General features: G+C 38.6%; 1 protein-coding gene across 2 annotated transcripts in view; it reads left to right on the top strand.

Annotated features, from left to right (window-relative positions):
- The window catches only part of LOC139977184 (ankyrin repeat and SAM domain-containing protein 3-like), a 40883-nt gene extending 31348 nt beyond the window's left edge, over positions 1-9535 (top strand). For both annotated transcript variants that reach the window (XM_071986422.1, XM_071986423.1), the window contains 3 exons: positions 33-174; positions 1474-1646; positions 3200-9535. In XM_071986422.1, coding sequence (XP_071842523.1) covers positions 33-174; positions 1474-1646; positions 3200-3683 — 799 coding nt within the window. In that variant the 3' untranslated portion in view covers positions 3684-9535. The remainder of the gene's footprint in view (positions 1-32; positions 175-1473; positions 1647-3199) is intronic.
- Positions 9536-13137: the final 3602 nt, after the last annotated feature.

The following is a 13137-nucleotide window of genomic DNA, read 5'->3' as shown; positions in this document are numbered from 1 at the left end:
CAAACCGTAAACGTTCTATCATTTGTTGTCAGATTGATGGGCCCCAGGAGAAAGATGACCAATGCCATCGCCAGATGGCACAGCGAGGCCCGCATGTTCTCCACAGACTTGGAGCAGATCTATGCCGATAAAATGGAGACAGCTCTGCAAGAGATGGCTGTGCAATATCAGGAGGTAACAGATTTAATGACCATTGCTCATCTTTTTGGATAACCTGGGAATAATTCTCTTTGAAAATCTCCCTGTGTTTGAGTTTAGTCTAGGATTTCCCATTTGGATTAGAAAGCCAACAGAAGCTCACTTGAAAGCCTAACCATGTGATGATAGTGGATGGAACACCTCAAAGACTGAGGAATGTGAAGGCCCTCCCCTCCCTCTTCCCCATTCATCGTCCCTGCAGTGTGGCTATGGTTAACAAAGTTGCTTAGTGGTTTTGGAACCATTGAAAGAACAGAATCAATCCCCAGTTGTGACAAAAACCAGAAATACCAGATCCACGGAAGATTCCACTGAACAACACTGCACAGTGCCCAATTTTCAATAGGTCAATAGGTCGAGAGAATCTAGTGCCTGTTGAGGATTCAAATCTGCAACCTGAATGATTGAGGGGCAGACACTCTAAATGCTACAGCACCCCTCCACCTATGCTATTTAAATAAACATTTGCCTATGATTTAGGGAAAGTCTCAAGGGTATACCCCAAGCTCAAACGTGTACATTGCCTGGTACATACTCATACATTTGTATCTTTTTTTACCAATAACAAACATAACATGGTCGTTCGGTCTTCTGTGATACACAAACAGTTCAACCAGTTATGTGTAGAAGTCCCCAAGACCATCCGTATTCACATTGGTTCTTGTTCATGGGCAATCCACTTGAAGATAATTATTGGCACCGTCAATGAAATATTCCAGTTGTGTCAGCCGCAGACTCAACAATTTCATAATGTACAGTCAACCTTACTGTGGCCTAGGGGAATGTGTGGAGCTATTCCCCACATTGGTAAACCTCACTGTATATTGAACAGTACATTGCCGTGGAATAGCTATTCTGGTCGTCATGGAGGCAAACCTCTCATTTGACCTTAAAGGTTACAGCAGGTCGTTTGAATTCTTGTTTAGCCTCACAGGTACATGAGCAGGGTATTTTAGTTGTTGCATTATTGTTGTAACAAATGGTTAAAAATACTTGAAACACTTACTAACAATTTCCACATCACACATTTCAATGACTTAGTTCAAAGCATTTTACCCTTTGACGTCACATTCACTTAGGACTAGTCTATGTAAGGGGTGCAGTTGTCATTTTCTCTTGGTCAAACTAATTACCAGCTAGGTACAGTGTTGGGGGTAATTAGGAAATTTCTTGTAATCTCTGTAGGTAATGGAGTTTTTGCTAGATAATGTTGGTAATAGAGTGGGAACAGCTGCTGTTAACAATACCTTCATCCTCCATTTTGTTTTTACTTAGATGTCCTTGAAGAAGGATGAGTTGGCGGGCCAGTTGCTGCAAGAGAAAGAACTAAGAGGTGTTGTAGAGGGGTGTCTAGTAGAGGACAGAAAGACATACCAACAGATGCTGCGATTGGTCACAGACACAAGGTCCCTCTGTCACAGAATGAGAGAAATGTATGATCATGTTAGGTAAGTCAGGGAATTGGACAGAAAGACATATTAACAGCTGCTGCTATTGGTCACAGACACAAGGTCCCTCTGTCACGGAATGAGAGGAATGTATTATCATGTTAGATAAGTCAGGGAATTGGACAGAAAGACATATTAATAGATATTGTGATTGGTCACAGACACAAGATCTCTCTGTCACAAAATGAGAGAAGTGTCTGATCATGTAAGGTAAGTCAGGGAATTGGACTAAAAGACATATAAACAGATGCTGTGATTGATCACAGACACAAGGTCCCTCTGTCACAGAATGAGAGAAGTGTCTGATCATGTTAGGTAAGTCAGGGAATTGGACAGAAAGACATATAAACAGATGCTGTGATTGATCACAGACACAAGGTCCCTCTGTCACAGAATGAGAGAAATGTATGATCATGTTAGGTAAGTCAAGGAATTGGACAGAAAGACATATAAACAGATGCTGTGATTGATCACAGACACAAGGTCCCTCTGTCACAGAATGAGAGAAATGTATGATCATGTTAGGTAAGTCAGGGAATTGGACTCAAAGACATATTAACAGATGCTGTGATTGGTCACAGACACAAGGTCCCTCTGTCACAGAATCAGAAAAATGTAAGACCATGTTAGGTAAGTCAGGGAATTGGACTCAAAGACATATTAACAGATGCTGCGATGGGTCACAGACGCAAGGCCCTCTGTCACAGAATTCATATGCCTGTAGCTATATGCTTGCACTGAAAACGGTCTCACCATGTTAATTAGCTGGTTAAACAAAAACATAGAGTTCAATAAAAGCTCATTCAGAGTAGGAACTGCTTTTGCTTCCAGCATCTGGAAAATTTAAACAAAATATATGGATGCTGGTACTGTTACGATCTGCAGTTAGAGATTGCAACCTGTCAAGTTTCGTGTAACTAGATAGGACCGAAGTGACAGCGCCCTCTGTGGATCTTGGGCATGACCGGAGAGCCTCATTGCAACTCAGACAACATAACATGGATTTTGGAAGCTGACCTAAACTAGCAAATTTCAAAAATCCTTCTTGGTTACCATCGGAAGATAATATAACATTACGAAGAACCTCACATGTAGACTTGTCTGGGATTCGTGGTCACCTACAAGTCCAAGCTTTACAAAATGAACAAATTCTGTATGATCAATATATTTCTCAGTTGAGTAAAATCGTTGATGAACCGGTAAATACCTGGACAGACCTTTATATCATTGAACTGATTCCTGCCTGTTTAAAGGGAAGGATGTGTTGTATCATTGAATCATATCAATATAACAAAAGTAAAAATTCAAAAAACTAGTTTACATTTTAAAGAGCTTGAACTCTAATCTGCAACTATCAAGTCAGGTTTTAAGGTTTGCTGCAAAAATTTTAAAATGTCAAAGACTTGCGAGATGAAATTGATGTTGATATATATGTGGTCACAGTTATATCTCAGAACTTTAAACTTGCCATGTTGGATTTGATGGGAGATGCGATGATGCCAAAGCCCTAGTGTATTGTTTCAATGTTCTCTAAAAAAATGTTTATCTTGTAGATTTTACCAAAGTGAACTGCTAAAGAGGCTGAAGGAGAAAGAACCCCAAAGTGATATTCTTTTATCCCCTGAAAACTTGGCAGAGAATCTCCAGATTGGCCTCATCTTGGACGCTCAGTTTCCTCCCCTGGAGGGGACCTCTTTCCCACCCGTATCTGGACTCACCGGACCTCCTACCTCATTAGCGAACATGTTGTCACAGCATGGAGGCATGGCATACACCTCATCACAGCCAATCACAAACAGCGATAGAAAAGGTCCTCAGGACAGTCCAACCACAGAGCAGCTGCAGATGGATATGAAAGCAAGTACAAGAGCTATGAATATTCAGAATATTAGTATGGAAGATTTGATGAGCCATCTTGGTCAAATGTCTCACCAGATGGCTAGAGTAGTGGCCAAAGCCACAAATAACATGGATCAATTATTAGAAGGCCAAACGCAGAATTTTTCTCCAAATTCTAGCGGTAATTCACTGCCATGATACCAGACATAGATCATCAATATCAAAGCCACGAATAACATGGATCAATTGTTCGAAGGTCAAACTCAAAATTTTTCTCCAAATTCTAGATAAAAAAAATCAATCTGTTTGACTACACTGTAGCACTTTCAGTATTTGCATTTTCATTGCCATTGGACTTCTACCGAAACTATTGGAATTGTTTGGAGGGTAACTCCTCTCCCCAACAAACATACTTGATAACTCAACAGAAGCCGTATTGCTAGTTTGGGGAATAGAATTTCACAAGGAATTTGCTTCCTATTAGATTCAGTGTCACTTAGTACCACATACAAGTAAGTATTTACCAGCTTATTGTACTTAGTGGATGAGAGGGGAAACCTACTTGTCAGAATACTACAAGCACGTTGCCATAGTAATATGAGAATGAGGTGAAAAATGGAAAATACACTTAAAAGTACAATCAGCTGATTGGTATTGATAAATTTTGGCCAAGCTCAGTGATAAAATATCTAATAGCAAAATGACCTTCACTAACTGGAAAAGTCCAGTTTCATTTCAAATTTGCAAGAATAAACTAAAAATGTGAACAAAAATTCCAATTTTGGCTTTGATATGTGGATACAAAATAAAACATGGTGAAAAAAATGGAATTAATAAAGACTTCCTCGTTTAGCTTTGATTTAACTTTGACTTTGATCGGTAGCTTGGACGCGGTTAAGAAATCTAAGCAGGTGTTTCAATTTGCTCGGTCATAATCTAACTTTGAGTCAATATGCCGTCATTTAGTTATGGAATAAAACTTGAAGACTAGACACAAACAGCTGTTTGAATTCGATCCTAAAGATCCAGCTTGGAGATGGTAATGCAATATTTATACAGCCTTTTGGTAATATCACTTGTGGATAACATTTAAGGAGGAGGGGTGGTAGGGGAAGTGGAGTTGTCAACGTTTATTAGATGTTTTCCGGTATCGGCTTCCGCATGTCTGTCACTGTAACATGATCTCACAAAAATGAATATCCCATCCAACGTGACGAGTTTGTAATTGATTACAAAATAGATGAACTTGCAAGATAACATGAGAGACAAAAAACCGATAAAACTGAAACAACTAAAAATTTATAAAGCTTATCAATTTAGGTATCTGAAAAACCGATATCCGGTATTAATCTTGTCAAGTTCCTTCATCTGAAGACTGTCTTGTAATCTGTATATGTATAGGGTATCTATGAACAGCAATAAATCCTAGGCTTAGTTGTGTCAGTTTATTACCACAGATAGGAGCCTGACTCGAGAAAGCATGGTGCATACCTGGACGATCGTGCCTAAAGTATTACCCATCAAAGTTAAAAGGTTTCTGATCAAATCGATAAAATTTTATATTGTCTGTGCGACACAAAGTTTCTCTGCAGTTAAAATGTTTATCTATTTAAAATTCACTCAAAATATGCTGCCAAATTAACTTTTATTGCAAAAAACACCATAGTGAGAGGTTTTAAATTGTGCCATGACTACTTAAGGGCTTGTAGGATCATGACACCTGTAAGCATGAGGGTGGGTGGGTGGGGTTGGGGTGGGGTGGAGGGATGTCCAAATTCTACGTACAAGTTTTTTTCTTGTAAGCTGTTAGAATTTGATCTTCATGGCCTGTAAAAGCTGTCTGTGTTAATCATAAAATGCAGTGTTTAAGGAGTGTGTCATCCACAAGCTTTCATTCGTTACTTCTAGAATATCAGCGTCAGGTTAAGGTTTCTGCTGGCGAAATCCAGGGGTTTCTGCAAGAAAAATGATAACCTGCTCTATGAGGAAGTCACAGATATGATGGCAACGTGTAATTGAAAGTGAGGAGTGGGTTGTTAAAACATGGAATGTCAACAAATCCGTCCGTCATGGAGTAATTTAGCGATGAAATTGAGGCACTAACAATTTCCTAACAGGAAACAGATATGACCCCGGTCGGGTCACAGTCAACTCTCATTATCTTAGACTGTTTGATCTGGGTTATTTGTCGACGCAATTAGGGTCTATATCGTCTGCTGCATTATTCTTCTTTTTCCGTGTGTTAAGGAAACTTGTCCCTGCACGTTGACAGATAATCGTAACGCTAGAACGATAATTTGGTAAACTGGTGAGAAATCCAGGTGAAAGATCTTTCATGTTGCTTTTATATGTTCTCAGATATTTTTGCACTTTTTGTGATCGCCAGAAAGATTAGCGAAAGACTTCCCTAGTGAGTCGGTTTTTAAGTTGGGTCAGTTGTGATAAGAGAGGGAGGTGGAGATAGGGGTGAGGGTGGCTGAAGAAAGGGGCTTACTGGGGTATTTGACATTGTATCATACAATATATTATATATTGTATGTATTATAGACTGTGTATAAAATTGTACACAGTAGCAGACTACAAGGCACAGACACATTGTATTACATACATGTGCACAAACAACAGAACACCCACAAAATGTTTTAAAATAAGCTATATTCAATCTTTGGAATTTGAAGCTTGCACCTGATGGCCAATTATATATCTAGGCTAAAATGAAGATGCTTGAAGGTTAAACATTTCTTGCCAAATTTTGCAAAACTCTAATCCAGATCTGCTGATTATCGCATCATGGTGAAATTAATGATGACACTGCAACGAGGGAATCAATTATTTCTCTCTTCACAGTAGAATGTTCTCAAGTCTCTATTTATTTTTTTATGTTATTTTTTTTGGGAAAAGGAAGAAAAAGAAAAGTCGTGAAGCATGGTCATCATTAGAAGGGCAATAGATACTAAAAATGGTTTTCCGGTCCAGTTTACTCACCCAGGAAATCATTTGCTTGGATATGTGGTCAAACAGCATTATGTAAACTTTCTCAAACTGCTTTGAAGGTTTTTGTCTTATAAAGTATGACAAGGTAATTAGAAACATATTGCCTTTTTCTTTTCCATTCAGCACACTCTCAATCGCTGTAATATGTGTATAATAACCTTAAACATACATTTGTACTGTAATAACTGGTTTAACATGGAAGCATTCATAACAGGACCCATCTTTTGGACCAGGGGCCAATATCTGTGAAAAGTGTCCCTTGGTTCATAAGCGTTTTAGTGGAACAGCCAAGGATCACTTGAGTGTAAACAAGGGCCATTTGCTATCATCTAAACCCAGAAGTTTGCAGAATCTTCCAGGATGACCATGCCATGACTTGTCAGACCCCCACCCCACCACACCCCCTCAGGACATTTTGCTCAGACTTGAAATAGTAAAAAAACTAACCTCATTGATTTTTGTTGGAAAGCTCCAAAAACTGTAGGCATATTTTGGGGAAAACAACATGCCACCCACTGAAAATGTTCGCAACCCCTGCTCTTGGGGGTCGCACCTTATAGCTTGCTGACAGTGGATTTGAAGTTCTTTTGATCTGTACATTATATGTTGTTGGTTTCTGTTTACATCTGTACGAACAAACATTTCACTTTAAGAGGTGTTAATTTTACTGGGTGCTTCAAAACACAGAAAACAACTCCTGGTATATTTCCTCAGAACTCTAAGAGGGCTGTTTAGCACATACTCTCCAGGCCACTCTGCCCCTGCTTATTTAGTACCCTTGTATATAACATGATAATACATTAGTAGAATGTGTATGCTAAACTGTATCAATGGAGTAGGTGCTGCCTGCATTGGTCAGTGCTGTATTAAAAATCATACAAATATGATTATGTGGGGAAGAAATTTCTTCAAAAGGAGACAGGGGCCGGTTGGAATAGCTGGGTGACATTGTATACTGTCTATAACAGTAGATCAGGTTGGGGAAGGGGATGGGGGGAGACGTGTTCTCATCTTTAGAAGTCTGTCAGGGGTAAGAATCAGTTTATATCCCATATCCTAACTTCAGTCGACCTCAGCTTGAACCCAAAGATATAATATGTGACCCATGCCTTTGTTTATATTTTTATGTGGACGTTGCTAAACTCACTAAATCTCCACTCTCATTCCAATGCATCTGTAGACACATTTGATGCTAACATTGTATACACAAAACAAGTCACAGAAGAAACAGGTGTTTTGAATTCTTCATTTCATTCTTATGAAATAAATAAGTTTTCTTATGAATAAATAAAATACGTATGCCTCCAACCATACTGCTAAATTGTTGCTAGAGACCCACCACTATCCACGGATTGTCATGTAATTGTGTCCTCTTTGTTGTCTTTTAGTCATAAAACAATGAAGTAGTTTATGACAATAGCTGAGTTACGAGCTAATCAATTCCTTGACCAGACAGTGAACCCTGTCCTGGGTACTGTATTTCTTTATGACAAGCCAAGGTTGACCTAACTGTTAATAAGTCTCAGTGGAAATACTTTCTCTCAGGCAGGAAACCATACTTTGTATTCAACTTTCAGTTCATTAGAAAGTGTTAAACTTACGGATGCCTTGAAATGTTCAAAGTCGCAGTTTGAGCTGATATTTGAGCCACTCTTCGATGCGATTCCACATTTAAAGTCCTGTAACAGTATATACAGTTCATTAGATTGGAATTTAAAGTTTCGATTTCCGTTTTTTTTTGTTTTTATTTCCTTTTACATGTGGTTTGAGTGACGTAATGTTAAGATATGTAGGGAATTGATAAAGTCCTCCTTCCTTGAACTTCCTTCAGTCAAAAAAGAATGCGCTTTGGTGGTGTTTTAGAATGCTCAGTTGCAATCCTTTCTTCAAAATTAAAATACTCTGTAAGTTTGGTAAAAAATTTCTACAAAACTCAAAAAGGTTCTTTAAAGCAGTCATAAAAATGGAGCTTTGTTCAACTATTACTCCAAAGAACTGTGAAACATTAAAGGATGTTTTCTTAAAATATTTTTTATTATGATTTAAAGTTGGTTGTTATAGTTAGAAATCAAGAATTAAAAAGTAATTATTTATATGTTCTATTGTTATAATGTTTGAAATGACATAAGGGTGTAGAAAATGCATGAGTTCAGTGTGAATGAAGTTTATGCACCCCGCGTACATAGATAGATACAGGGTACTATTCCATTTGATGTTGGGGATCATTGTTTTTGAGAAAGAAGGGAAAAAAGCCTTGTAATTTTAGTCATACATGATTCGCCAAAATTTTAGTATGTTTGACAAAGCTATTTAACCCAAGCAAGGCTGAAGGTTTTTGGGTTTTAATATGTTAACGTATTTTGTTTCATACATTTGTAATAACCATTATATCATGATAACTTAATACCTGTACTAACAGAGGCTGACAAATTGTTTTATTTTCAACATGTATTTATTATTTTATCAAGTGCATTTTTGTGTTCTGGGTTTGGTGAATTTGCTGCAACTTTTCCTCAGTCTTTGTCCCCATTGGGTATATGCATAGGCAGAACACAGTAAGACATGAATATGTACATTGTTGTAAAGAGATGAACATTCAGTGGACATACACATATGTGTTAATGCAGACAAAGGTTTATTCAGTGGACATATACAAGTGTGTTATTGCATACAATGAATATTCAGTTGACATACATTGCAAGTCTTTACCAATCAAGACCATCACCAGTTTCTTCTTAAAAGTAGAAATTTTGAAGAATGAATAATGAATAAATTCCTGGAGGAAGGCTTAGCATTATCCGTAGACAAGATCACGTCATCTAGGAGATTGTATTGTCTTGCTTTTGTAATTTTTCCCATTGTATTAGACAGTTGATCTTTCAGTAGGCTATCCGTCCGTTAACACCTTGATTAACCATGCCTTTATATTCATTTCATGATTCTGGGTATTACTTATTTGTTTTAAAAGTAATCTATTTATATTTATATATATATTTATATATATTAAGGCCTTTGTTTACTCGAAAAGGTTAACACACGACAGTTTTCAAATCTTACTTTGACGTTAATGTTTTCTTTAATGTACTGTGTTAATTTGGAATGGGTATTGGGGAACTAGCGGTGGGGGTTTGCAGAGGTTTGCAGAGGTTTGCAGGGTGGGGGTCTGCAGGGTCAGGTTCGTTTTTCATAATGGGACAAAGGGTTTGATATTCATAATAGAACAAAGGGTTCGTAATCCATAATAAACAAAAAGGTTCGTTATTCATAATAGGAAGAAAGGTCCGATATTCATAATGGAGCGAAGGGTCCGTAATCCATAATGTAAAAAAGATTCGTTGTGCGTCATACAAGTACAAACGACGTCCTCCATTTTCGCGGACGCCTATAGTGTTCAACCAGTGGCCTCAACGTACTTTTTATTAGGGGGTAGGGCAAAGGGGGGGGGCACAACAGTCCTATGGGGGCACCACCAGATGGTGGGGGGATGCATAATTTTGCAGATAATATGAGCCACAAACTATCAAGACCATGCTTCACCCTACCCCTGCAGCAAAACCTACATTTTCGACATATTCACGACATAAACTTGTACGCTTCCTAAAGGGGTCCTTTTCCTCATTGTGAATGATACGGAACCTTTTTGGCTAGGCCTATTATGAATAACGGACCCTTTGTTCCATTATGAAGATCGAACCTTTCCTCCTATTAAGAATAGCGAACCTTTTTTGTCTATTATGGATTACGAACCCTTTGCTTTATTATGAATACCGAACCCTACGGCCTATTATGAATATCGGGCCCTTTTCATCATTATGCATATCGAACCCTTTTACCAATTATGAAAAACGAACCTTTTTTTCTCATTATGAATAACGAGCCTTATGAACAATGAACCTTTTTGCTCATTATGAATAGCGAACCTTATGAACAATGAACCTTATGGATAATGACCCTTATGAACAATGAACCTTATGAATATAGAACCTTATGAATATCGGGCTGTCACCACTATTTATTACCTCAATGAAGGACCATATCCTAAGGAGTGCTACATTACGACAATACAGCTATGTTCTGGTTTTCTATGCTTGATTTGTTTTTGGTTCCTATGCTGAAAGCATCAGGAACCTAGATAATCAAGTTTGCTTGTGTGTGCGCCTGTTTCGTATTCTGACCCGGGACTTGGAAAAACGGAATTCCAAGTCCTCAGATGTAATTTGGAAATAATCACGACGTCCTAGTGATCATTCTAATGTTAAGGGATATTGTTAAGATAAGGGTACATGGATCTGAACAATGCAAAACAAAAACAATGGGGTGCTCTGTCTGAATGTAAACTACGCATGTGTATGCGTGTGTGTACACTTGGTTTGTATTCTGACTGAGGACTTGTACAATGGAATTCCAAGTCCTCCAACGTTATGAGAAAAGAATCACGACGTCCTCAAAAGAAGTTTAATGTTAAGAGGTATTTTTAAGGTTATGGTATGTGGATTTGAACAATGGAAACAACAATCGGGTCCCCAGTCTGATTGTAAAACACACCCGTTTGTGAGTGTGTGTGTGAGTGAATTTCTTTTGTATCCTGACTGATGACATAAACAAAGGAATTACTAGTCCTCGGACATTATTTAAAGAATCACCACGTCCTCAGAAGAAATACTATTATTAAGGGTATCGTTAAGTTTAAGGTACGTCGATTTGAACAGTAGAAACAATCGGGTCCCCTGTCTGAATGTAAACACACGAGCATTACGCAAGCGCGAAAAGTCACGATGACTGTTTACAAATCAATCAGCTAGTAGTCATTGGGTTCCCCGCGCCATTCTGCGTATGTGCGGAAGTGACAAGCGCAAACAAATGGACGTATCGGGTCGCTGCCCGCGCGAGCGTCGACAATACAATGTTGATCGCCCTTGCGGGATTATGTTCCTCCCCTTACTGTTGATCAGGATTGCGTGGTTTGATCCTGAGTAGGCTAGGTTGTTCGTCCTGGTTGCGGTAACAAATGTGCGTTCTTACACATGTGAAAATAGTCCAGTCACTTTAGTTGATATCGAACACTTGTTTACAGGATAATTTCTTAATAAATAAAACTGTAAAAGTAAGCCTGACGTTTCGATCCTAGCAGGATCTTCTTCAGAGGCTTAAATGAAATTAATAAAACTGTAGCAGATATCTAACCTGGACTGATAACAGTGTTTATGAACGGTCTACAAAATTATTGCTACCCTAACTTTTCATTCTCAGTGAAAAATGTAGCATGTAGTGGACACGTTTGCTGGCACTTACGAGTTAGTGACGTCACCAAGCTTTAGGTTTTTCGTGCGAATGGAAAAAGTTAAAAGAAAACAATGGTTTCATCCGTGATTTGTCCACGTTCCAAGGTAACATTGTGTAAGATGTTTGAAGATTTGAAGAATGTAAGTTTCAAGGTGGTCATTTTCGTCCTTGTTCCTTATTTGTTTTTATCATTACTCATTTAGCCTAATTGAAGGACATTTAGAAATCTCATTAAAAAAAACACAATATGTGAAATATTAATGAAAAACGAACTAAATCTCATATGAACTAGTGACGTCACTCCGGGAACGTAGCTAGAAATTCTGAGTTGAGAGAGGGAGTGGGGTGGCCAAGCAAGGAATGACTGTATACTGTAGGTCCTATAACGCGAATGGTTTGTTGTCATTAAGCCATACAACTGAGACTCTGAATCATTGCCTACAATATAACAGATTTTACGGCTTTGTACTAGTCAGGGTACGGATATAGCGCTATTAACACGGTACTGTACCTGTACCATCCATGTATAGAAAATCTAGGAAATTAAAACTATATATTGATATTTTTGGCAAATGGAGGCTGGGTGGGGGAGAGGAGGGTGGGGATGGGCTTACCAATCTTCATGATGGGGCGCCTCCCCGGGATCCCAGCAAAGCTACCGGTCTGCCGGACTCGTTGAACTATAACATCGTAGTGTGTCGGCTTCGGGCTTAAGGTTATTGTACACCTACTTGCATTCCAGTACAAAGCCACGTACAAGTCTAATGCAAACTAAACTTTAATCATTTAAACAACTAGTGAATTCTTCCTCGCAAACGTGAAGTATGGCCCACCCCCTCCCCACACATTCCCTCATATCGAGGGCGCTATAAACCTCCATCCTCACAGTTATACTTTGGATGTTGTGGGTAACTGTGCGGATGGGGTTGACGTTTATTGAGAACAGTAAACAACTTTCACTACATGACTTAACCCGTCGTAACGTATGACGAGCGATTCCTTCAACTTCACTACAGTGACCATACACTGCCAGATAGAAAGATGTCCTACTGTGAACTTCTATGAAATAATTAATGTGTAAAAGTAAGTTCGCCTGACGTTTCGATCCTAGCAGGATCTTCATCAGAGGCTAAATGACAAGTAACAGTAACAGAAGAGACAAAACCACGCACAAAATACAGACACTCAGGTTAATGAGCACGGTGAACACAATGAGATAGATGTAAGGGGATTAGTAGACATGGGATGCAGAGAAGAAAGCAACATGGGAAGAGGAGAGGTAGGAGATAAACAGTGGAGGGATAAAGAGAGGATTAAGGGAACGAGGTAGGGAATAAACTTGAGAAGGACAAAGACAGAAAGGTGTTGAAAAGTT

This window comes from Apostichopus japonicus, chromosome 12 (assembly GCF_037975245.1).
Source record: "Apostichopus japonicus isolate 1M-3 chromosome 12, ASM3797524v1, whole genome shotgun sequence".
Lineage (NCBI taxonomy): Eukaryota > Metazoa > Echinodermata > Holothuroidea > Aspidochirotida > Stichopodidae > Apostichopus > Apostichopus japonicus.
Note: the sequence above shows the minus strand (reverse complement) of the source record. Positions and strands in the feature narration are given on the sequence as shown.